We start from the raw sequence: 26,659 nt of genomic DNA, 5'->3' as shown, positions 1-26,659 counted from the left end.
ACACATTTAATGTGCATAATTCAAATTTGAACTACAAGCACATGCTCCAGTGCACCAAATTTGTTTGAAAAATCACATGTGTGTCCTTGGGTGAATTTCTAGGTCCCATGCAAGAGATGGGAGTGAAATTCGAACATCTGGGCATCATGGCTCGGTCGAAAAGATTGAGAAACTTGGTTTTTTAATTCCTGTAAATCCAAAACACACTTGAAAATCATGAAACTTGGCATGGTGTCATGACATGGCACCAACATGTTGTGGTAATTTTTTTGGTCGAATTGGGACAAGCTTTGGTGTAAGCTTCTTGCAAACCGGAGCTTCCGTCAATAAGGCTCGTGGTTCCGAGAGGGAACGTGTCACCTCCGTGTGCAAAACGACATGCGTACACTGCCTTCTCCCGACTTCATTTTTTTTGCATAGCCAGATTAGACCAAATAGAAGTATCATGCTAAATTTTGGAATTATTCCGGGTTCGTTTGACCTTTTTATACATTAATTGTCTTTCTGTGCATTTAATGTGCATAATTCAAATTTGAACTAAAAGCACGGGCTCCAGTGCACCAAAGTTGTTTGAAAAATCACATGTGTGTCCTTGGGTGAATTTCTAGGTCCCATGCAAGAGATGTGAGTGAAATTCAAACATCTGGGCGTCGTGACTCGGCCGGAAAGATTGAGAAACTTTTTTTTTAATTTCTTTAATTCCAAAACATGCCTGAAAATCATGAAACTTGGCATGGTCTCATGACATGGCACCAACATGTTGTGGTATTTTTCTGTCCGATTTGTGAAGGCGCACACATTAACAATCAACAAAGTCATTTTGGAACAAGTGTTGTCATGTTACAAATCGGAAACAGAAGTATTATTGAAACCGTTGGCGTTCAACTTACCAATTACGTGCGGCCATGCGTCCCCTTTTTTATTGGCTAGGAGGTGTCCTGCAGGGTAGCTATTTGAGTACGGGAGGCGTGCGATCAGACCCCTGCGCGTGCTCATCAGGAGGAGAGCCCTTTGACCGCTACCTGTAGCGCACCTCCCTCCAAACGTCTCCTTTAATGGCGCCCGAGCACCTATTCAGCGTGGCTATATGTCTCACTGGACTGAGATTTAAGAGAGAGAAATGAAAATCTGAAAGAAATTTTTGCACGGATCTTGATGTAATATCTGACGGACCTATATAGCATCGACTATGACTTATAGCAAGCATGATGAATATAAGGACGATGACATTGGATAATAATTGTCTTCAATATTTAGAAACATAATTAAAAAGCCACATGCGACAACACCCGAAATACACAAGGGCAAAAGAAGAAGGAAGACAATGATTTGGCTCACTGATCTCTACTTTCTTGATGTGTTGTTGCAGGCCGCGGGAACTAGTCTCCGCAGCGAGCGGCGACGAGCTCTTTCTTGTCCTCAAAATGCTGCTTGAGAGCATCCATGGATTCCTCCACCCGCCTTCTGTGCTCGATGCGCAGCATGTCATTCTCGTCCATAAGTTTCTCGACGATGACGCCGGTCCTCTTCAACAAGGCAGTGGTCTGCTCCTACAGCTCCGCACTTCCGACGATCTTTGCCCTCAGTAGGTCGCGCGCGGCCTGGAGCTTCGCATTTCTCTCATTTAGTTGCTGGATGACGTCGGTAGACTATTCAAACGAGGCTTTTAGGTCATCCTGCAACCTCGCCCACCTGGAGATTTGATCCATCTGCCTAAGGACGAGGGCACGCATGCGTATGTAAGAGTCGTCGCCTGCCCGCGAGACATTTTCCCAAGCCGCCGCGGCACGGGAGGACATCTCTACTGCATTCACGGCGCGGCGGGACATCTCTTCTTCTTTTGCGGGGTGGCCGGACCAGTCTGCTGCATCGACGGCGCGGCGGATCCTCCATGCTGCTTCGGCGGCGCGGCATGACCTCTCTGCTGCTACGGCCGTGCGGCGGGACATGTTGGTTTCTTTCGCGGCGAGGCGGGACATCTCTCGTGCTTCCGCTTCCAGGCTCGCCTCTTCCTGGTGGCAATCTCTCGACCCAGAACTCACGCTGGCCATGACGGGCGCAAGGGAACAATGATGAATGACTTGTTTGTTTTCTACTTTTTGGGGATGAGGAGTTGAGGAGGAATGTGCAGTCATCTTGGAGTAGTAGTATTTATAACCGCGTAGTAATACACTCCTAAGTGGAAAACCGTTTAGGTTTTGATTGGTGTGAACAGGTTTGCAATTCGGAATGTGACGGGACGCGGCCTCCCTGTTCTTCTAAAAAAATTGTGACGGGATGCATGCTCAAAATTTACTGACGGTTGTAAGTGCGGCACTATTTTCGGAAGGCGTAACATGGGCACGTACGCCTTCTTGTCTACGTATGTGGTGTTTGCACCATAGGGTGCACCGCAATAGGCAATGTCAGCACACGTCATGTTCCAACAGCCGCACGCACTCGTTATTACATTGTGCATGCTTCTTTTAATTATAATGGGTGTGCCTGTCTAGCGCACACATGTTGATCTATCTAACCGTTTCAGTTTGTTGTGGCTAATAGCAAACAGTTCATCCATGTGAAGTGTATGCCATCAATCGCAGACACTTTGATCTAGCTTACCCGTTTTGTTGGGGAATGCAGTAATTTCAAAAAAAATCCTACGCACACGCAAGATCTATCATGGTGAGGCATAGCAACGAGAGGGGAATACTGTTCTCCATGTACCCTCGCAGACTGTAAGTGGAAGCGTTATGACAACGTGGTTGATGTAGTCGTACGTCTTCATGATCCGACCGATCCTAGTACCGAAAGTACGGCACCTCCACGATCTGCACACGTTCGGCTCGGTGACGTCCCACGAACTCTCGATCTAGCTGAGTGTCGAGGGAGAGCTTCGTTAGTACGAAGGCGTGATGACGGTGATGATGAAGCTACCGGCACAGGGCTTCGCCTAAGCACTACGACGATATGACCGAGATGGATTATGGTGGAGGGAGGCACCGCACACGGCTAAGAGATCAATGATCAACTTGTTTGTTCTAGGGTGCCCCCTGCCACCGTATATAAAGGAGCAAGGGGGATGCCGGCCGGCCCTTGGGGTGCGCCAGTAGAGGAGGAGTCCTCCTCCTAGTAGGAGTAGGACTCCCCTTTTCCTAGTCCTACTAGGAGGGGGGAAGGAAGGAGGAGAGGGAGAAGGAAAGGGGGCGCCGCCCCCCCCCCTTCCCTAGTCCAATTCGGACTAGAGGGGGAGGGGGTGCGGCCTGCCCTGGCTGGCCCTCTCTCTCTCCACTAAGGCCCATGTGACCCATTAGTTCCCCCGGGGGGTTCCGGTAACCCTCCGGCACTCCGGTTTTCGCCGAAATCACCCGAAACACTTCCGGTGTCTGAATATAGCCGTCCAATATATCAATCTTTATGTCTCGGCCATTTTGAGACTCCTCGTCATGTCCGTGATCATATCCGGGACTCTGAACTACCTTCGGTACATCAAAACACATAAACTCATAATACCGATCGTCACCGAACGTTAAGCGCGCGGACCCTACAGGTTCGAGAAATATGTAGACATGACCGAGACTCATCTCCGGTCAATAACCACTAGCAGAACCTGGATGCTCATATTGGTTCCTACATATTCTATGAAGATCTTCATCGGTCAAACCACACAACAACATACGTTGTTCCCTTTTGTCATCGGTATGTTACTTACCCGAGATTCGATCGTGGTATCTCAATACCTAGTTCAGTCTCGTTACCGGCAAGTCTCTTTACTCGTTCTATAATGCATCATCCCATAACTAACTCATTAGTCACATTGCTTGCAAGGTTTATAGTGATGTGCATTACCAAGAGGGCCTAGTGTATCATGTAGATGAACCTCTTTTGTATCTTTATCAGCTCTCATGCGTGCATGGTTTAAAAAAACTAATGGCTAAAATAATACTACATTGCTAACAGTTTACTCAATAGTAATCGGCAAACCATCTGTACATTTGCTAGTTAAGACTTTAGAGCGACATAATTAAGTTGCATATGCCACTTCTGATTTATCCAAGAACACTCTGGTTGCAACACACGAATTCTAGCACAAATCTTACAGTAGGATAACATGGTCAGAGCACACGCCATCATCCAACTACAGAGCACCATCGAAGCCAAGTCTGAAGCTACTACTACAACAACTCCATGGTACACCTAATGTGCATAGAAGGCATGAAAGGTTCCTTTGGTTTGACAAGCGAAGCGATAAATCAAAGCATCGCTCTAGAACCTCATCCTGTTTCGTACAATAAATGGAGAGCTAACTCACATTTCATTTTTCTTTAAAACAACTCACATTTGTCATTTTCAGAGTAACACCAAGCTGCTGCCATATGAAAGCAGACATGACAGAGATCAATTCAATCACCAAGTAAAAAATCAAATCACTAGTACATGAATGCATCATTATTTCTAAATCTCTGTTTGCACAACAGGATATAGTGATTCACAGTAAATTCAGTAGAAAAAATCTAGAACATGCAGGAGGTTTGCAAATAACCAGAGTTCAACAACTAAAATATGAATGGCCATACATTGATGTGTTCAGAAGAGCGGAAAACCAACATTAATCAGATCAACACTACTGCAACTTTATCACATAGATAGATTGATCAGTTTGCCAAAAGTAACAACAGATTCAGTTCTTACAAACAACTAACCAACAAAGGGTTGGCAAACACCCAACACATGTACTACTACCACTACTTGCAGACAGGTAGACAGAGTCAAGAGTACAGATACAGAAACCAACAACACGCCATCAGTTTAGGATGAGGTGAACTTGGTGACGGCCCTGGTGCCCTTGGAGATAGCGTGCTTGGCGAGCTCGCCAGGGAAGACGAGGCGGCAGCCATGGCCGGGCGGATAGAAGAAACCTAGACGACGAGGGGAAATATGGGGAGACGAGGCGAGGTCTTACCACCGGGGAAAAGCCCAGTACGGCGGAGGAGGTACGCCGGCGTCGAGGAGTTGGTCTACGGCGCGTTGAAGAGGAGTAGGGCGGCGACATTGTGAGCAGGCAGCAGCGCGGTGTCGTTTCCTCCCCAAATCCACGCGCCCCTCGAGGGCTCTGAACCGCGTGGAAAGGAGGATATAGGGGGGCCGTTCGGAGGGGGTTGGGCCACCGAAACCCCATGTACCAAATGGGCCCTCGAGGTTTTGCGGGGTTTCTAGGCCACGCGAGGAAACTCCCTTCAAAACCCCCTCGACCCTCTCCTACCAAACGAGGCCTAAGGGGAAAAATCAACGCAAGCTCAAGAAGTAGCAGTGGGCACAACCCACCTGGGCGTGCTAGGCAGCCCAGGCGCGCCCTAGTGGGTTGTGCCCTCCTCGGCCCACCTCTAGTGCCCATCCTCTCGTATATAAGTCATTTTGACCTAGAAAAATAAAGGGAGGACTTTCAGGATGGAACACCGCCGTCTCGAGGCGGAACTTGGGTAGGAGCCCTTTTGCCCTCTAGCGGAGCGATTCCGCCAGGGGAACTTCCCTCCCGGAGGGGGAAATCATCGTCATCGTCATCACCAACAACCATCTCATCTTTGGGAGGGAAATTTCCATCAACATCTTCAACAGCACCACCTCCTCTCAAACCGTAGTTCATCTCTTGTATTCAATCTTTGTACCGGAACCTCAGATTCGTACCTGTGGGTGACTAGTAGTGTTGATTACATCTTGTAGTTGATTACTATATGGTTTATTTGGTGGAAGATCATATGTTCAGATCCATTATGCTATTTAATACCCCTATGATCTTGAGCATAATTAACATTTGTGAGTAGTTACTTTTGTTCTTGAGGTCACGGGAGAAGTCATGTTGCAAGTAATCATGTGAACTTGATACGTGTTTGGTATTTTGATGATATGTATGTTGTGATTCCCTTAGTGGGGCCATGTGAACGTCGACTACATGGAACTTCACCATATTTGGGCCTAAGGGAATGCATTGTGTATTAGTTATTAGATAATGGGTTGCTAGAGTGACACAAGTTTAAACCCTAGTTTATACGCTACTTCGTAAGGGGCTGATTTGGATCGAAAATTCTAATGCTATGGTTAGATTTTATCTTAATACTCTTCTCATGGTTGTGGATTCTTGCGAGGGGGTTAATCATAAGTAGGAGGTTTGTTCAAGTAAGAACATCACCTAAGCACCGGTCCACCCACATATCAAATTATCAAAGTAGCGAACACGAATCAAACCAATATGATGAAAGTGACTAGATGAAATTCCCGTGTACCCTCAAGAACGCATTGCTTATTATAAGAAACAGTTTTGGCATGTCCTTTGCCACAAAAGGATTGGGCTACCTTGCTGCACTTTATTTACCGTTACCGTTACTTGCTCGTTACAAATTACCTTGCTATCAAACTACTCATTACCGACAATTTCATTGCTTGCAGAAATTACCTTGCTGAAAACCATTTGTCATTTCCTTTTGCTTCTTGTTGGGTTCGACACTCTTACTTACCAAAAGGACTACAATTTACCCCCTATGCTTGTGGGTCATCAGGGTCTCGCCTATAAGGGTGTGTGTACCTATTTAAGAATAACACACCTATAGTCCCAATGCGTCGACCAGTTTCCAAGAGAAGGTTCTAGAAGGTATTGCTTGTTTTTCTATTTTATTTTGTTTTTCTTTATTGGTTTTAATATATTTTTATTTTATTTTTATGCCTTTCTTATTCTTTTAATGTTTGTCCTTTAGTTTTTGTTTTATTTTAAAAAATCACATTTATTAAAAAATGAACATTTTATAAAATTCATGAAATTTTTAAAAATCCACAAATATTTTTTTAAGTTAATGAAATTTTTTAAATTCTATCAACATTTGAAAATTTAACCTTTTTTCAATTTCACAAACATTATTTAGACCCCATGAATATGTTTTAAATTTGGAAACATATTTTTCCAAAATTCAAGGTACTTTTTAATTCAAGAAAATCATTTTCTTTATTACTGAACATCTTTTTATTTAGAACATTTTTATAAATAAAAACCCATAGTCGGGATTTCTGAGCTAGGAGCGGAACGAGTGAAAATAAAGCTAAGAGAGCGAGCGAAGCAGGGAGCCGAGCTGAGCAGGCGAGAGCTTCATGGACCAGCCCATCTGAGCGTTGTAACATCAACTCCATGATTTTGGTGTGGAATAGAAGCTCCCAAGAAGCTCACACGGCCATCACACACTAAGACCGAAACATGTAAGAACTCCACCACTATGCATCGAACAACTCCACTCTTCTCTCAGAACAAGCATCATCTTTGACAGCAACCCAACTCGATATACAAATGAAAAAAGCACCGCCATACCATATATAAAACCCGAGTGAAAGTACAACTAATTCGTATGTGGTTTTGGTAATTAATAAGAACATATATGTTATTGAAGTAATGCCTATTTAAAGATCATTTTAGGAAAGTCAATGTAGGCATGGCAAGGACATGTGATTGTGGACCCCTCAAAATGCAAAGGACTGCTACTTGTGAGTTGCGTTGGGGTTTCCTCGAAGAGGAGAGGATGATGCAGTACAATAGAGATAATTATTTCCCTCAGTTAAGAACCAAAGTTATCAATCTAGTACGAGAACCACGCAACACCTCATTAGTAGTACCTACACACAAAATAAGAAATACTTGCACCCAATAAAAACAAGGGGTTGTCAATCTCTCGGCGGTTAATTACAAGGATCAAAACTTGTACTAATAGATAGATAATTAAAACACAAAATAAAATAAGTAAAAAAATTGCAGCAAGGTATTTTTTATTTTAATATATGATAAAAAGTAAATAAACATGAAAATAGCATACGGTGGGTAAAAAAATTACTGTTGGGTAATTGATAGAAAAGTAAATAAACATGACTATATCCAAGGCAAATCACTAAATACTTTTCTATCATTGCCTTGGATATAGTCACGTTGCTAAAACTCCACCTTTAATTGATAAAAAGTAAAGGGATGGGATTGGAGTATGCAAACGCAATTGGAGACACGGAGATTTTGGCGTGGTTCCGATAGGTGGTGCTATCGTACATCCATATTGATGGAGACTTCAACCCACGAAGGGTAACTGTTGCGCGAGTCCACGGAGGGCTCCACCCACGAAGGGTCCACGAATAAGCAACCTTGTCTATCCCACCATGGCCATCGCCCACGAAGGACTTGCCTCACTAGGGTAGATCTTCACGAAGTAGGCGATCTCATTGCCCGTACAAACTCCTTGGTTCAACTCCACAATCTTGTCGGAGGCTCTCAAGTGACACCTAACCAATCTAGGAGACACCACTCTCCAAAAGGTAATAGATTGTGTGTTGATGATGAACTCCTTGCTCTTGTGCTTCAAATGATAGTCTCCCCAACACTCAACTCTCTCTCACAGATTTGGATTTGGTGGAAAGATGATTTGAGTGGAAAGCAACTTGGGGAAGGCTAGAGCTCAAGATTCTTGTGGTTGGAATGGAATATCTTGGTCTCAACACATGAGTAGGTGGTTCTTTCTTAGAAAATGTATGTTGGAAGTGTAGGCACATTCTGATGGCTCTCTCCACTAATGGAGGATGGGTGGAGGGGTATATATAGCCTCCACACAAAATCTAGCCGTTACACACAATTTACCGAACTTAGTGGGACCGAATCATAAAACTCGATCAGACCGATTTAGTTCAAAATGTGAACGTTCGGGTTTTCGGTGGGATCGATATGATCAACTCGGTGGGACCGATGTGCTAGGGTTAGGGTAAAACCTCAACTCGGTTTGACCGATTACACAAACTCGGTGGGACCGATTTTGGTAATAAGCAAAACAGAGAGTTGGTCAAGCAAACTCGGTGGAACCGATTGCATATCTCGGTGAGACCAAAATTATTGCAATAGGTAACACAGAGTTTGCAAGCCCATCTCAGTGAGACCGAGATCCCATCGGTGAGATCGAACTGATTAGGGTTTCTGGCAGTGGCTATGTCAAATGAACTCGGTGGTGCTAGATAGATAATTTTGATAGGGCCGAGTTTGACTTTTGGTTTGGGACATATGTGGATATGAGAAAGTGGTTGAGGGCTTTTGGAGCATATCACTAAGCATTTTGAGCAAGCAAGTCATTAAGCAACACATCATCCCCTTTTAATAGTATTGGCTTTTCTTATGGACTCAATGTGATCCTAGATCACTAAAATAGAAATGAAGAATCTTGAGCTTGAGCCAATCTTTGTCCTTAGCATCTTGAAGGGGTTCCACGTCCTCTTGTCCAAGCCACTCCACTGTTGAACTTATCTAAGATATACTAGATGAAAACATTAGTCCAACAAGAGATATGTTGACATTAATTACCAAAATCACCTAGGAAGCACTTGTGCTTTCAGAAGGCAAGCTAAAAGGTCATATTTGAGAAGGTCCCAATATATTGGAAGAAAGTGGGACCGAAAACGTCGGGCCTGGGGCTGGAGATGTTGTTCATGGAGAAAACAGTTTGGCGAAGCTTGCGTAAGGTGAAAGGGCGGATGAGGCTGGCGGCTTGGGAACTATCGAGTGAGTTGTTGGCGAGACGTTCAGAGAGGTCAAATGTGATGCCCGGATAATCATGCTACAGTAATCCCACGCTAATCATGCCACGTCACCTTGGTTACTGTTGCTAACCTCACGATGATTCGAAATCGTTTCAATATTTAAATTCAAAGTAGGTCAAACAACAAAAGTTTTCAAAAGTTGAAACAAAAATGTTCGGGCGGTGCTGAATATTACAAGGGTAATTATGGTGTAGTAAACACATTTTTATAAAATGCCTAAATAATTTAACATGATTTAAAAACAGAAAAGTAAATAGATAAAAGAAAAGAAAATACAAAACCAAACCAAAAAAAGAGGAGAGAACCCCCCACCCACTGGACCAGGCAGCCCACCTCCCCAGGCCGGACCACATGGCCCAACCGGCCACGCCCCCACTCCCTTACCCTCTCCCCCCCACTTCCCCTAACCCTAACCGAACAGCCACTCCCCCCCCACTCGCTTTCCCCTTCCCCCCCACGATCCAGATCGGATCGTGGCCCGACCGTGCACGCCGCCCCGCCGCTGGACCTCGACCTCGCCGCCTGGGACGTCGCTCGACGCGGGAGCCCCTTCGCCGCCTCGACCATGCCTCGTCCTCGTCGGCTCCTCTCGGCCTCCTTCCTCTGCGCCCGCGGCGCCATCGTCTGCTACCTCCTCTTCGAGCACGAGCACGAGCTCGGGACCCCGTCGTCGCCGGACTAACGCCGCCCGTCGCCGGACTCCCTCGTCGGACTTCCCCCGACCTCCATCGAGCCCACTGCCATGGTCCCTACTCCCCACCGTGAGCTCCCTTCCTTCCCTTCTCTGTCGCCGGCGCCGTTTCCCCCCACCCCGCAGCGCCCGCGTGCCGGAGCTCACGCTCTGGGCCGCCCTCGCCACACCGCACCACGCCCACACGTCCTGGTCCTCCTCCTCCCCGTCCTGCAGCTCCGTCCGGCGCTCGCGCCGTCCGGCGCTCGCACCGCTGCCCTGTCTGCCGCGGCCGCCTTTGCTCGCCCGTGCCCTCCCGTGCGGTCGCCCGCTCCTGCCGCTGCACCTGCCGCCACCGCCGCTGCTTAGCGCCGCCCTGCCTCCACTGCTGCCCGTCGCCGCCTCCCTGCCGCTAGCCCCGCACCGCTCGCTGTTCGGACGAAAACCGCACGCCCATGACCCAGCGCCCAGCGCCCGTAACCCACTATGGCCCCTCTGGCCTATGACAAGGGGGCCCCATCCCCGAGAACTTATAAAAAAGAGAATTAAAAATAAATAAATAAATAAATAAATAAATAAATACATTAATTAATTAATCAATAAGTGAATTAATTAAGTTAATTAATCATGTTTAATTAATCTAATTAACTAGTTAGTTTAATTAAATAGTACTTAGTTTAACTAAGACCTAATTAACCTAAACAGAGTATGACACGTGGGTCCCACTGGACCCACATGTCAGTTTGACCCAGTCAACTCTGTTGACTGCTGACATCAGCATGACATCATGTTGATGTCATTAATTTATTTTCGAATTAATTTAAATAATTAATTAAATACCAGAAATTAATAAAATCTTTAGAAAATCATATTTTTTAATCCGTAACTCGGATTAAAATATTTTCAACATGAAAGTTGCTCAGAACGATGAGACGAACCCGGATACGCAACCCGTTCATCCGCCACACACCCCTAACATATCAAACTCGCAACTTTGCCCCTCCGGCTCCTCTGCCCGAAAACGCGAAACACCGGGGATACTTTCCCGGATGTTTCCCTCCTTCACCGGTATCACCTCATACCGCGATAGGGCACCCCTAGCACCGATACTTGTCATGTCATGCATCGCTATGCATCTGTTTGCTTAAATATTTATTGTTTCTCCCCCCCCCCTCTTCTCTCGCTAGACACCGAGACCGACGCCGCTGCTACCCAGTACGACTACGGTGTTGACGACCCCTCTCTCTTGCCAGAGCAACCAGGCAAGCCCCCCCTTTGATCACCAGATATCGCCTACTCTTCTCTATACTGCTTGCATTAGAGTAGTGTAGCATGTTACTACTTTCCGTTAATCCTATTCTGATGCATAGCCTGTCCTTGCTACTACTGTTGTTACCATTACCTGCTATCCTAATGCTTAGAATAGGATGCTAGTGTTCCATCAGTGGCCCTACACTCTTGTCCGTCTGCCATGCTATACTACTGGGCCGTGATCACTTCGGGAGGTGATCACGGGCATATACAATATACTTTACATAGTTAATTACCTGTGATACTGTTCGGAGATGGGGGCTGAAGGGGCAGGTGGCTCCATCCCGGTAGAGGTGGGCCTGGGTTCCCGACGGCCCCCGACTGTTACTTTGAGGCGGAGCGACAAGGCAGGATGAGACCACCTAGGAGAGAGGTGGGCCTGGCCCTGGTCGGCGTTCGCAGATACTTAACACGTTTAACGAGATCTTGGTATTTGATCTGAGTCTGGCTACTGGCCTATACGCACTAACCATCTATGCGGGGACAGTTATGGGCACTCGACGTCGTGGTATCAGCCGAAGCCTTCGTCAGCGATTGAGTGGCGCGCGCCGGATTGGACCGTAAGCCTGCTCTTGTATTAAGGGGGCTAGTTCTGCTTCCGGCCGCGTTCGCAACATGCAGGTGTGCAAAGGGCGATGGGCCCAGACCCCTGTGCCATAGGATTTAGACCGGCGTGCTGACCTCTCTGTTGTGCCTAGGTAGGGCTGCGACGTGTTGATCTTCCGAGGCCGGGCATGACCCAGGAAAGTGTGTCTGGCCAAATGGGATCGAGCGTGTTGGGTTATGTGGTGCACCCCTGCAGGGAAGTTAATCTATTCGAATAGCCGTGATCTTCGGTAACAGGACGACTTGGAGTTGTACCTTGACCTTATGACAACTAGAACCGGATACTTAATAAAACACACCCTTCCAAGTGCCAGATACAACCGGTGATTGCTCTCTCACAGGGCGACGAGGGGAGGATCATCGGTTAGGATTATGCTATGCGATGCTACTTGGAGGACTTCAGTCTACTTTCTTCTACATGCTGCACGACGGAGGCTGCCAGAAGCGTAGTCTTCGAAAGGACTAGCTATCCCCCTCTTATTCCGGCATTCTGCAGTTCATTCCACATATGATAGCCTTATTCTAGTTGATACCAATGCATACATATGTAGTGTAGCTCCTTGCTTGCGAGTACTTTGGATGAGTACTCACGGTTGCTTTCTCCCTCTTTTCCACCTATCCCTTCTACCTGGTTGTCGCAACCAGATGTTGGAGCCCAGGAGCCAGACGCCACCTTCGACGATGACTCCTACTACACCGGAGGTGCCTACTACTACGTGCAGGCCGCTGACGACGACCAGGAGTAGTTTAGGAGGATCCCAGGCAAGAGGCCCGTGCCTCTTTCGATCTGTATCCCAGTTTGTGCTAGCCTTCTTAAGGCAAACTTGTTTAACTTATGTCTGTACTCAGATATTGTTGCTTCCGCTGACTCGTCTATAATTGAGCTCTTGTATACGAGCCCTCGAGGCCCCTGGCTTGTAATATGATGCTTGTATGACTTATTTTATTTGTAGAGTTGTGTTGTGATATCTTCCCGTGAGTCCTTGATCTTGATCGTACACGTTTGCGTGTATGATTAGTGTACGGTCAAATCGGGGGCGTCACAAGTTGGTATCAGAGCCGACTACCTGTAGGAATCCCCCTTCCACACTCCTTGGCCGAAGTCGAGTCTAGACATTGCAAAAACTTTTACTAACATGGTTGTGTGCCTTACGGGCCCACGTCGCCATTGGGTGGTATTAGAATCTTTTACTCCTCGATCCTTACTCTGGGATTCTGACTCTCTCCTACTCGGGTTAAATGATTTTGTTGAAATCTAACTCTAGGTTCTCGTTACCACTTCCTGCCGGAGAGCCCCTTCATTATAGATGATCGACCGCTTCAACAGAAGATTCTGACAATACTCTCCGATGTTTCCCCGAGACCCTTGTGCCCTTCGCCGTTGCAATTCCATACCACCGATAAATCCCTATGAAAAGCTACATACACTTGTCGTCCATAACTTCATTCCCGGTTGATCTTGTTATTACAAGATACCTTGAAATCCTCTTTATTGTTCCGAGAATATTTTGTGCCTACTGCCTTGAAGTTCTTTGCCACATGAATACCCCTATGGATAATTTCTTGCTCTTATCGAGTATCCGCTCATTCTCAGTTGTTCATGTGTTTCACAAAAGTCTTCAAGATACTATTCGATCTTTCGAAAATCCTAAGCAGTCTATTGCTCTTGAAATTCTTGCTTGCTTGCATTATGTTTAAGCCCATAAGTCTCGTAATCTTATTGGCATCCCTTGTCATTATCATTTTGAGTCCATTGATTCAATATGTTGCGAATGCTCGCAATCCTCAATCAGATCCTAGAATTCATCCTTTTGGCTCAGACGTCATATTAAGCGTGAGCTGGATCTCGACCAATCAAATTGTTGTCAATGTTAACCCTAAGCTTACTCAACCTATCCATTCTTAATCAGAGCGTTTGCTTTTGATCTTTTTATTTGGAAATCATAATTCATTTGCATTTGAGCTTTGAATTAGTTAGTTGTTTCTATAATCTGATGCCTTTGCATTCTTTTCCTTCTGATTGAGTACCGATACTCACATTAGATTCCTTGTGGTCTGCGAGACCATTTGCTTGGTTATTATCCGACAGTGTCCTTCGTATCCAATAACCTTGAGAGTTTCTCCCCTGATACATAATGCCTTTGGTAAATTGTGTCTTCTGCCTTTGGCAAGTAATATCCTATGCCTTTGTCAACCATGCTCTACTTCGAGCATGTCTTAATTGATCCTAAAGTTCATGGTATATGTTCTAAGATACCCCGATGGGTTGAAACTATGCCTTCTTTAATATGTGTGAACTCAGAAGTTTTCACAGGTCATAATCATCTGGTATTTCACTAGGTAAAACTTTCAACACTAATGCCATTATCGAAACGAGAAGTGAATGTAAGGTTATGCTTTGGAGAAGTGGGAGTCGACCTTGAACTTTGTGTTCATGCCCATGGAACCGAGGTGGAACTTATCATGGAAGCTTCTCATAGTAATAATAATCCCCTTGTTATAACTTCTTCTCTTATATATGCTTGGTCTTTTGCGACCGTGGTTTCGACCATATTGTTCTTCTTTGATCCCATTTCTTGGACAAGTTTAAGTGCTTGCCTTCTGCAAATGATTTCACTTGTCCAACCCCTATCCCGCTCTACCCTTGAGTATACCCTCTGGTACCGCGAGAATATCATGGAACTACATAACTTCTTATGGGTTCTTCATCAACTATTATTTCTCACCGATTCCAATTTTCCTGGGTTCTGGGTTGTCGTCAACCGCGAACACTGATAAGTGAATCAATTCCGCACTTCGATTCAATAACTCTAAGCAATCTTCATTGCTTATGAGTTTACTAATCCTTCGAGTCATTGCTAGCCTGATCGGCTATATCTTTATCGTGCAACTTTTTAACTGTGCTACCTAGCCTGGCCCCTCTTTCCGGAGCACAGACTTAGATGGTAAGCTAATCTTACGTCGATCTTCCTCGTCATATCATTTCTCCTTGAACAACAAACTTGATTTCGAGTTTGTGTCTTACCCATGGTTCCAATAACCTTTCGCTTCATCACCCCTTTCAACTTGATGTCATCGCCGATCGATTACATCTTCATGAGATCTCTTGACAAATGTGTCGTGATCACCATGAGCATTATGAGCTCTTCCAGGATATCGATTGAATTCATGATGAGAAATACCATCCTTGCCCTCGATGATTTGTTTTATCATCGACCAGTTTATTGCCTTCCGTTCAACACAAACTTGTTCGTGTTTTGTGTTATACCTTGAGATCCCTGCTATCCAGCATTTGTTCTTCTTTACCTTGAAGTATTACCATTGTTTATGTCAAGAATGTCGTGAGATTTCACAACCTCTTAAGAATTCTTGATACAGGCGATCCTTCTTGCCATATCTGTTCATTCCTTGGTCCCCGTGTTGTTTCTAACCGGAGAACCGACAATTGAACTATGATGTGCGACTTAAAAACTTCTAGCAACCCTATTGCTTTGAAGCTAATGTTCGATATTTCATTCTTAGACCATTGGTTATCGAATCACAATTCTAACCTTGATCATGCTATCTAAGCCCATATTTCGGGTGCACCCTTCAACCAATGTTTACTCGTGGATGTTCTCCTCGAGCATACATCATTATATCATTTGATCCGACAAATGTTATCTCCTTGTTCACATAACTGTGGAAATCCATATTTTTGGAAATCTCGAGGAATTCTCGCTGAGTCCATCAGCCACATCCTCATCCTCTCCTTGTTTTAATGATGAACTCTTGTTGTGGAACTCGCTTCCATAGTTCAATTCCTGAGATTCTTACAATGTCATCTCGACAATTTGTGTTGCACCTTTCTTCTCAGGCATCCTAAGTCTGAGGTCAGATATGATGGTTGTAACTTATTTCCAAGAGTTATAACATTGGTCTTTATATGAACCGGTAAGGTGATGTCATGCCTAGCACACCTGACCGGAGGACCTATTGTTATAGTTTCCTTTTGGAAAGGTTAGTCATTCTTCCGTGAGGAAATTGTAAGACTTATTCTATAAGTTGTTCCTGATGGATCCTTGTTGTCTCCAAAGTCTGATCTTCACCTGTTGACCATGTCAATGCTATCTCAAAGAATGTCTGTGGTACTCTGATTTTCAACAAGAACATTTGAAGCCTAATGCTAAATGTTACTTTCTCACTTATCCAAACACCGTTGTATGGGCAATGTCATGAAATTTCTCTTCCCTTTCCTGAAGGATTTTCTACTTTATATCATGCCGGGGATATCATGCCTTGCTTGTCCTTGGGAAGGGTATACCCCTGGTATATGTGTCAAACACATTTTCCTTCCCATTGTTCTGTTTGATCTGATGATCACATTTTCCTTTTCGTTGAATTGTTTAAACCTTTCTTGTGATCTATATGATCTAAGCAGTAATATTCTCCTGCTTATGTAAACACCTCGTTGTACAATTCTGTCAGCAAGACCCTGTTACTTTTGTTGATGACATTCCGGTAACCACCGATGGACGAGAACTTTGCCTATTGGTCCGCCTCGTTCAACGAGCAGGAAAATGGTTCTCTTCATCCCTCGCCCTTGGTATCGATGTTGTTGCCGACATAACTGACAGGCTACCCTCTGACATGCCTTGCTATCATGACCATGCAAGATGTCAACGCCCTTCCCTATTTTAACCCACATGGTGGGCCCATAACCCACATATCCATAGGATCGAAACCTGACTCTCCTGTACACCCTGTTGTCAAAGTTATTCCTCGTGCTTGACTTTCTATGTAATTCACGGGCCACCTGCCTGTTGATCTATTCTGGTATAAGACGCAATACTTATTCCCGATTGCTTTGAACCGCTTTCACGCCCTGTAACAGGCATCGAACGATTTGTCTATCCGCTTGAAACTTCTTATTGTACCGTCTTACTTTGCTCTCGATGTGTTTCCTTTGTTCAATTCGAGAGATAGTCATGTGTTCATTCATGGGATGACCCCAGATGATTACCCCTTATAGCATCCTATCGTTATCAACCTGCCCCTTACCTATTCGTAAGTACGATGGGGTTCCTGAAGAAAGGATGCCGACTTCCTCATGATTACCCGCAACAGAGAAATGAAGCCTTAATGTAATGGATCGACCTCTTCGAGAAGAGCAACTATGACCGAGAAGAATCGTTAGAATTTCGTAACTAGATCCCTTCCCCCTTGTAACCGCTCCTAATCTCGGGACGAGATTTCTTGTAGTGGAGGAGATTTGTGACGCCCGGATAATCATGCTACAGTAATCCCACGCTAATCATGCCACGTCACCTCGGTTACTGTTGCTAACCTCGCGATGATTCGAAACCGTTTCAATATTTAAATTCAAAGTAGGTCAAACAACAAAAGTTTTCAAAAGTTGAAACAAAAATGTTCGGGCGGTGCTAAATATTACAAGGGTAATTATGGTGTAGTAAACACATTTTTATAAAATGCCTAAATAATTTAACATGATTTAAAAATAGAAAAGTAAATACATAAAAGAAAAGAAAATACAAAACCAAACCAAAAAAAGAGGAGAGAACCCCCCACCCACTGGACCAGGCAGCCCACCTCCCCAGGCCGGCCCACCTGGCCCAACCGGCCGCGCCCCCACTCCCTTACCCTCTCCCCCCCACTTCCCCTAACCCTAACTGAACAGCCACTCCCCCCCCCCACTCGCTTTCCCCTCCCCCCCTCACGATCCAGATCGGATCGTGGCCCGACCGCGCACGCCGCCCCGCCGCTGGACCTCGACCTTGCCGCCTGGGACGCCGCTCGACGCGGGAGCCCCTTCGCCGCCTCGACCACGCCTCGCCCTCGTCGGCTCCTTTCGGCCTCCTTCCTCTCCGCCCGCGGCGCCATCGTCTGCTACCTCCTCTTCGACCACGACCACGAGCTCGGGACCCCGTCGTCGCCGGACTAACGCCGCCCGTCGCCGGATCTCCCTCGTCGGACTTCCACCGACCTCCGTCGAGCCCACTGCCACGGTCCCTACTCCCCACCGTGAGCTCCCTTCCTTCCCTTCTCTGTCGTCGGCGCCATTTCCCCCCACCCCGCAGCGCCCGCGTGCCGGAGCTCACGCTCCGGGCCGCCCTCGCCACACCGCACCACGCCCACACGTCCCAGTCCTCCTCCTCCCCGTCCCGCAGCTCCGTCCAGCGCTCGCGCCGTCCGACGCTCGCACCGCTGCCCTGTCTGCCGCGGCCGCCTTTGCTCGCCCGTGCCCTCCCGTGCGGTCGCCCGCTCCTGCCGCTGCACCTGCCGCCATCGTCGCTGCTTAGCGCCGCCCTGCCTCCACTGCTGCCCGTCGCCGCTAGCCCCGCACCGCTCGCCGTTCGGGCGAAAACCGCACGCCCGTGACCCAGCGCCCAGCGCCCGTAACCCGCTATGGCCCCTCTGGCCTATGACAAGGGGGCCCCATCCCCCAGAACTTATAAAAAAAGAGAATTAAAAATAAATAAATAAATAATAATTACATTAATTAATTAATCAATAAGTGAATTAATTAAGTTAATTAATCATGTTTAATTAATCGAATTAACTAGTTAGTTTAATTAAATAGTACTTAGTTTAACTAAGACCTAATTAACCTAAACAGAGTATGACAGGTGGGTCCCACTGGACCCACATGTCATTTTGACCCAGTCTGCTGACGTCAGCATGACATCATGCTGATGTCATTAATTTATTTTCGAAGTAATTTAAATAATTAATTAAATACCAGAAATTAATAAAATCTTTAGAAAATCATATCTTTTAATCCGTAACTCGGATTAAAATATTTTCAACATGAAAGTTGCTCAGAACGACGAGACGAACCCGGATACGCAGCCCGTTCATCCGCCACACACCCCTAACATATCAAACTCGCAACTTTCCCCCTCCGGCTCCTCTGCTCGAAAACACGAAACACCGGGGATACTTTCCCGGATGTTTCCCCCCTTCACCGGTATCACCTCATACCGCGATAGGGCACCCCTAGCACCGATACTTGTCATGTCATGCATCGCTGTGCATCTGTTTGCTTAAATATTTATTGTTTCTCCCCCCTCTTCTCTCGCTAGACACCGAGACCGACGCCGCTGCTACCCAGTATGACTACGGTGTTGACGACCCCTCTCTCTTGCCAGAGCAACCAGGCAAGCCCCCCCTTTGATCACCAGATATCGCCTACTCTTCTCTATACTGCTTGCATTAGAGTAGTGTAGCATGTTACTGCTTTCCGTTAATCCTATTCTGATGCATAGCCTGTCCTTGCTACTACTGTTGTTACCATTACCTGCTATCCTAATGCTTAGAATAGGATGCTAGTGTTCCATCAGTGGCCCTACACTCTTGTCCGTCTACCATGCTATACTACTGGGCCGTGATCACTTCAGGAGGTGATCACGGGCATATACAATATACTTTACACAGTTACATTACCTGTGATACTGTTCGGAGATGGGCGCTGAAGGGGCAGGTGGCTCCATCCCGGTAGAGGTGGGCCTGGGTTCCCGACGGCCCCTGACTGTTACTTTGAGGCGGAGCGACAGGGCAGGATGAGACCACCTAGGAGAGAGGTGGGCCTGGCCCTGGTCGGCGTTCGCAGATACTTAACACGTTTAACGAGATCTTGGTATTTGATCTGAGTCTGGCTACTGGCCTATACGCACTAACCATCTACGCGGGGACAGTTATGGGCACTCGACGTCGTGGTATCAGCCGAAGCCTTCGTGACGTCAGCGACTGAGTGGCGCGCGCCGGATTGGACCGTAAGCCTGCTCTTGTATTAAGGGGGCTAGTTCTGCTTCCGGCCGCGTTCGCAACGTGCAGGTGTGCAAAGGGCGATGGGCCCAGACCCCTGTGCCATAGGATTTAGACCGGCATGCTGACCTCTCTGTTGTGCCTAGGTAGGGCTGCGACGTGTTGATCTTCCGAGGCCGGGCATGACCCAGGAAAGTGTGTCCGGCCAAATGGGATCGAGCGTGTTGGGTTATGTGGTGCACCCCTGCAGGGAAGTTAATCTATTCGAATAGCCGTGATCTTCGATAACAGGACGACTTGGAGTTGTACCTTGACCTTATGACAACTAGAACCGGATACTTAATAAAACACACCCTTCCAAGTGCCAGATACAACCGGTGATTGCTCTCTCACAGGGCGACGCGGGAAGGATCATCGGTTAGGATTATGCTATGCGATGCTACTTGGAGGACTTCAGTCTACTTTCTTCTACATGTTGCACGACGGAGGCTGCCAGAAGCGTAGTCTTCGAAAGGACTAGCTATCCCCCTCTTATTCCGGCATTCTGCAGTTCAGTCCACATATGATAGCCTTATTCCAGTTGATACCAATGCATACATATGTAGTGTAGCTCCTTGCTTTGCGAGTACTTTGGATGAGTACTCACGGTTGCTTTCTCCCTCTTTTCCACCTATCCCTTCTACCTGGTTGTCGCAACCAGATGTTGGAGCCCAGGAGCCAGACGCCACCTTCGACGACGACTCCTACTACACCGAAGGTGCCTACTACTACGTGCAGGCCGCTGACGACGACCAGGAGTAGTTTAGGAGGATCCCAGGCAGGAGGCCCGCGCCTCTTTCGATCTGTATCCTAGTTTGTGCTAGCCTTCTTAAGGCAAACTTGTTTAACTTATGTATGTACTCAGATATTGTTGCTTCCGCTGACTCGTCTATAATTGAGCTCTTGTATACGAGCCCTCGAGGCCCCTGGCTTGTAATATGATGCTTGTATGACTTATTTTATTTGTAGAGTTGTGTTGTGATATCTTCCCGTGAGTCCCTGATCTTGATCGTACACGTTTGCGTGTATGATTAGTGTACGGTCAAATCGGGGGCGTCACATCAAAGCTGAAGGAGCACCAATCAGGGGTTCCCTAGAGTTGGTGGAAAAAACCATGAAGCATGGCAGCTTTCACTTAGTGGGATGAAGTAAAAGACCCATTTGGATTTGGTTCTTCCCAAGATGAACAGAGGCACATAAGTGGAAGTAGAGGGAGTGTTCATCGCCAAGGACATAATGCTTGATTTTTGCATGTTGTCGTGAGTAGGAGGCTTTTAAGTTGACAAGACGGCTGAGGGAGATTTTTGCCGTTGACACCGGTAACAATGGTGAAGCCACATAGAAGCTGGGTAGTCTTTTTGGAAAAATATAAATCAATAATATAAATTTATATATCTGACCACACAACCTTAAAATTGACTACATAGGATTAAAGTTTTGGCGCCACCACTCGCGAGCATGATGTTTTTTAAGTTGACAATGGGTAAACAAAGGCCTATGCTCTTCAAGGGCGTCCAGTAAGGCAGATAGACCGAGTGAGTGCAGGCCTTATGGCTCCAACACTTTGCTTCAGCCTGAACACGTTTTAGCTTTAGGCAAAGGCGGCGCAAAAGAAGGGGGGTGGGGGGCGTGTGATCGCGCAAGCTCCAACTACGTGTAGGTTTCGCAGTGGAAAACCCCAACATAACTTTTTTTTTTACGTCGCTTTAGTTGCGCTGATGCTTTATGTAAGTTAGCAAAATCAGAAAATTTTATTATTGAAAAATCTTGAAACAATTATTGCACGTAGGCACCAATCCATGTGCAAACTTACCCCTGAAAATTTTGTTTCTACAAAGGCAAGCATGTTCTGGACCCGTGTATAAAATCACATGATGAATTGCTGCAGAACATCAATCAAGAAAATAAAGCTAAAAGTCAAATGGCAGCACACATTCTTCTAAGATTTACCCTAGGTGTCGATGTCAACTACTCACTACATATATGTGTTGCTTCCACGCATAATTCTGATCTTGACGCTAGTTTATTGAAATACAAGTACAGGCACTATAACTCAATCGTGAGAGCAGTTTTGTCAATGGTTAGAATCTAGACCTCAACAAAGTCTTGGGGCCTTTTTATCTGAAAAAGCAAGTTCTACAACTCAATGCTTCACATGCTAAGACGAATCTCACCACTGATTCCATTTTTGGATGCAAATCATACCACAGATATGCAACATATTTTAGGAGAATCAAGTCAAATACTACTAAACTCGACATTCAGGGCCAGGCAATCAGGGCACAGATGCAGGTAACAAGATAACACGAACACATAACAACTGAAATTCGATGATGACAGCAGGAGAAAATCCATGTCGAAACAACACAGGCAAACAGGTCAACCTGGTGCCAACTCCAGAACAAATCAAAGTCTCAAGTCTAAATTAACATACAACGAAAGATAACAATTCTTGAAGAAAAATTGTCTGCGCATTTCAGGTTCCATCCATGCAATGCCGTCGCCAATGCTGGAAAACACTCTGATGTTACCTGGCACGGGACGGTCTCACAGCAAGCTGTCCGTTTTCGCCGGTAGCCTCCTGAAGAAGTTGAGGGGAGCAGATGGAAGCCCGTGGCAGCGGAACCTGGGATGCCTCAGCACATACAACCCAGCAATGAGCACAACCATGCGAAACGGAACCAGGTACAGAACCACAGCAGCGATCAAGCAGAAGGTCACAAAGATAGCAGTGGCCCTTGGATCCCGCCAGTTGAGCAGGGACTGCAGCCTCTCACCTTGTGTTGCCAAGTCACCAACAACTGTCTGCACCCTGCCTGCAATGCTCCTGAGTCGATCATACCTCATCCGAACGACATCATGTGCACGGGATGTAGGGAAAGTATCAAACTCCTCATCAAACTCATCAGGGTTGGAGGTCTCGGCATGTGAAAGACGAGTGTCCATGTGAGGTGGCTGCCTTGGCCTCCACCGGTAGAACCAGACCCCAATCAAGAACAGATACAGGGAAACGGTCGGAAGGATCAGCTCTGGAAACATAACCAAAATGATGAACAGGAGATGAATCAACACAGTGGTCAGCGGATTCTTCCATTCACAAATCTTATCAAACCATTGAGCAGCTCCAACAAGGGGGGTCAACACTTTCATAATCCTGAAGAAGTTTGCCTTGCTCTTCCTCATGCTCCACATGTGAGAATCCACATCCAACATGTACTCAACAACTTCCTTCCTGAGAGGTGGCTCGGCACGGCTCAATTTCGTCGAGACCATGTGAGTAGCCTGGAGCCTCAGAACATCAAGCTGCGTGACAGACAGAGGGTAAACATAGTGCATCTTCGGCAGCAGCGGCTGAGAGTACAGCTGCATCATGTTCACCAGCGAGTAGCATGTGAAGCGCACAGCAAGCTGCACTTCACCCATCTTCTTCACGCCCGTAGGAAGCAAAATGATAAGAGGGTACGAGTGCGTGTAGACTCTGCCAGACTCGAGAGTGGACAGGCGGATCCGTACCTTGCCAATTCTGCTGTCCTTGTTTCCTTTGGACTTCTCCCCTTGCAAGTGGCAGTTATCGAACACACCAACTGTTATCACCGTACAAGGATCATACACGTCCCAGGTGTATTGTTCATTCCATTTTGGGCTGAAACTGTCGATGATGGTCCTTGTTCTGACCCACTTGTGCCCGTACTTCGCAACACAGTAAGAATCTGTGGTGCCATGCCCATCCTTAGTCTTCATTGCCAGTAATCCTTGAGCATTTAGGATTCCTAGCTCAAGAACCCCAATGCTAGGCTTCCACAGCTGTTTCTCAGTGGCCCTCAGATCGCTACTGTAATGTGCTGACTCATCCAGAACATGATACCCACCATCCAAAGAAATCCTGAGGTGAATACGACTAGAGAACTTGACATCTTTTTTCTTCTGTTCCCCATCTCCCGCTACATGCTTCTCAAGATTACACCACCGGCTGTGCACTGGCCTGTGGTCGGGCCTCCTGTCTACATTCTGCAGTGGAATACATGCTTTCCCTAATACCTCGTCCTTGTTTGGCGCAATCCGATCCTCGACGCTAAGAATCAAGTGCTCCTCAAATGGTTCAGCTGCCACAAACATCAGATCCTCATTCCACATGGGGTTAACACTCTTGCTTGCAGATATCCTTGTCCTCAAGGACTGATTCCCAAGTGTAGCTTTCACATAAACTTCTGGATAGCGGCACTTGTCACTTGGTACCAGGTCTTGTGCCTCAATAACATTTACCCTGAGATACCAAAGCTTAGGAGTTAAATACACCTTAGACCTTATGCTTGCTAGACCATCGCTAGGCACTGTCGCAGCATCAGCATGCCAAGCTTCTGGGAAAGCTTCATCTGCCTGTGAACCCATCCAGACAGCCAACATTAGCTCTCCGACCCTTCCCTCCTTCCGACCCTCAAGACGGTACCACTCTGGTGCTAAAGGACTGTCAGGTGGGACTCTCTTTGGAACTTCACTGAGGTCAAAGATGACTCGCCCAATGATATCATCCTTGTCTTTGACAGTGATCTCAATATAGGAGGACTGGATGCATTCCTTGGGAAAGGCAAAGATTTGGTTCCACTCCGGGTTAGTATTCTTCTCAAACTGACGGGTGGTGCACCTGTAATTCCCAAGCTTGATCTCTACTGATGGGTCACAGCTCCCAGACCCATCCTTGGCACGGAGGTCTTTGGCCTTGACAGCGCGCACGTAGAGATATGGCATCTGCTCCACAAGGTCGTATGTACTTGTGCGCTTGTCCCCTGCTGCCATAAAACCCCCAAGGCAGGGTGTTGTCTCTTTCAACGAGTAGTCCTCAGGCCGCGGCTGCGGTGGCTGCATCTTGCCGGTTCACAGAAGGTCAGACTTGTGCCTGCAACAAAATACATGACAATGTATTATCAAGAAGAGCTTCACGTATGATAAAAGTAACACAATCATAACAAACAGCAGTGTATGATTTTCTAATGATAAAATGCATGTCATGTGCATAATCAAATAACATCTACTGATACTTTTTCTTTTTACAATAAAAGGTGGTGGTTGTGACAGGTTGATGGATGGAGAGAGCACAAGGAGGCCTAGCAAAGGCATGACCCATTCAATGTGCCAAATGGTGTGCCCTGCTATCTTAGGAAAAACCAGAACTTGTATCCTGCTTTGGTATTCTATCCAGATTTGTGTATCTATCTGCATCTACGTGTAACAGGTAATATGGCAGTGTGTAACAGGTAATGCTACCGACATTGCAAAACAAGGAAAGTATGGCGACCAATTGCAGCCATGTGCATCCTTGTCAAGGAGAGATGAGCAGCAAACATGGTGTCCCTTTTGACCAATTCCTTCAGGTTTTCCTACTGCAGAGCAGAGGATCCCAACCCGAAACGTTTTCCTATAATAAGGGGGTACTCTAGGCATTGGTATTGTCACTGACCTAAGACAATGATCAGTCATTCACTCGTCACCGGAGTAGCCCACTAATAATAAAAACAAGACTCACTTATTATTGACTGCAATAACAAAATCACCCCTGCCCTGAGACGTGTAAAAGATCATCAGATCCCGATGATAACAGAGTAACTGCTGCTAAATCTGTTCCTCGCCTCAAATCTCGTGCTTTTGGTGTTTATGGTAAAGGAAAAACACAACAACAAAAAAGGCTACAGCGTTCATCGTTTCCTAGCAACCCAGGGACGTAAGCACCATCTCAAAAAAATAAATTAAAAACAGGGGCCGTACATAAAATTCGGAAAAATCGAAACTTTGAAGTTTCGAAACCCCTAAAATCACGCAAGCAAGAACACACCGACCAATCAACCGATGAAACCCTAGAAAATGACTGCACGGCTCCCTTAACCCCTACACGAACACACATCGCCATCCCCACGGGAGAAAAAAGTGTACCCTAAATAAACTATTAAAAAAGGACCCCAAAACCCCCACGAGAATCCTCTAAAACCCCATCCCTCCGTACGGGGGCGATTCGAAAAGGCACGATCCTCCCACCCCACGCGGAGGATCGCCGATGAGGAGGACCGGAGTGCAGGCAGTAAACAGATGGATTACAAGGTCAAGAACCACCGAGACGGCGGGAAAGGAGGCGCACGGGCCGGCCGGGCACACGGACCTCACCAGCAGACGGCGGACGAGACGGTCGGAGAAGCCTCTGGCACCCCCGCGCCACGGCCGCGTGCTCGCCGAGGAGCACGCGACGCGAGGAGCAGGAATGCCGGGGGCGGGCGGGGCGGAGTCAGGGGAGGCGAGAAACGGAAGAGGTGAGAAGTGGCGAGAGGGAGGGACGGAGGGGGGCATGGAAAGGAAGGGAAAAAGGCCCTCTTTTCTCGCCGGCTTCTTTTTTCACTTCGCAGGCGGGCGGCACGGGACGTTGGGCAGAGCCAGCGGGTGAGGCTGCCGGGTGGGGCCGGAGGTGGAACTGGCCAGTGGGCGGGCGGGTTCTCTGGTGGGTCCCACCCGGTTCGTGCAGGCTCGGGAGAACGTTGGTGGTCTGGTCCCATTTGCGTCTGGCACCCTCTGGTTCGACTGAATTCTGCAGGTGGGCCTGCTGCAAAGGAAAGAACCCAGCACTTCGCGGCCGTGTCACGTGCACTTTTTTACCTTGACCAGGCGACTTGGGTGGGTTTACCCGCTACGTGCTTGTAGAATACC

At 46.8% G+C, this 26,659-nt stretch overlaps 1 protein-coding gene across 2 annotated transcripts; it reads right to left on the bottom strand.

Moving 5' to 3' along the window:
• Nucleotides 1–22,265: 22,265 nt before the first annotated feature.
• On the bottom strand, nucleotides 22,266–26,365 carry LOC123103415 (FT-interacting protein 7). 2 transcript variants are annotated; one of them, XM_044524996.1, is made up of 2 exons: nucleotides 26,121–26,365; nucleotides 22,266–24,866 (listed from the first exon to the last, which is right to left on the bottom strand). In XM_044524996.1, exon 2 carries the CDS (start codon nucleotides 24,833–24,835, stop codon nucleotides 22,520–22,522), a length of 2,316 nt encoding a protein of 771 aa, XP_044380931.1. In that variant the 5' UTR covers nucleotides 24,836–24,866; nucleotides 26,121–26,365; the 3' UTR covers nucleotides 22,266–22,519. The 2 variants fall into 2 exon arrangements, with proteins under 2 accessions (XP_044380931.1, XP_044380932.1); XM_044524997.1 differs by having other exon boundaries at nucleotides 26,126–26,318.
• Between the last annotated feature and the right edge of the window lie 294 nt (nucleotides 26,366–26,659).

This window comes from Triticum aestivum, chromosome 5A, assembly GCF_018294505.1.
Source record: "Triticum aestivum cultivar Chinese Spring chromosome 5A, IWGSC CS RefSeq v2.1, whole genome shotgun sequence".
NCBI lineage: Eukaryota > Viridiplantae > Streptophyta > Magnoliopsida > Poales > Poaceae > Triticum > Triticum aestivum.
This window is presented reverse-complemented; position numbering and strand designations above follow the sequence as displayed.

Bases quoted from the DNA above. Each gene is read 5' to 3' on its own strand.
- LOC123103415 (XM_044524996.1), bottom strand. From the start codon at position 24,835: ATGCAGCCACCGCAGCCGCGGCCTGAGGACTACTCGTTGAAAGAGACA.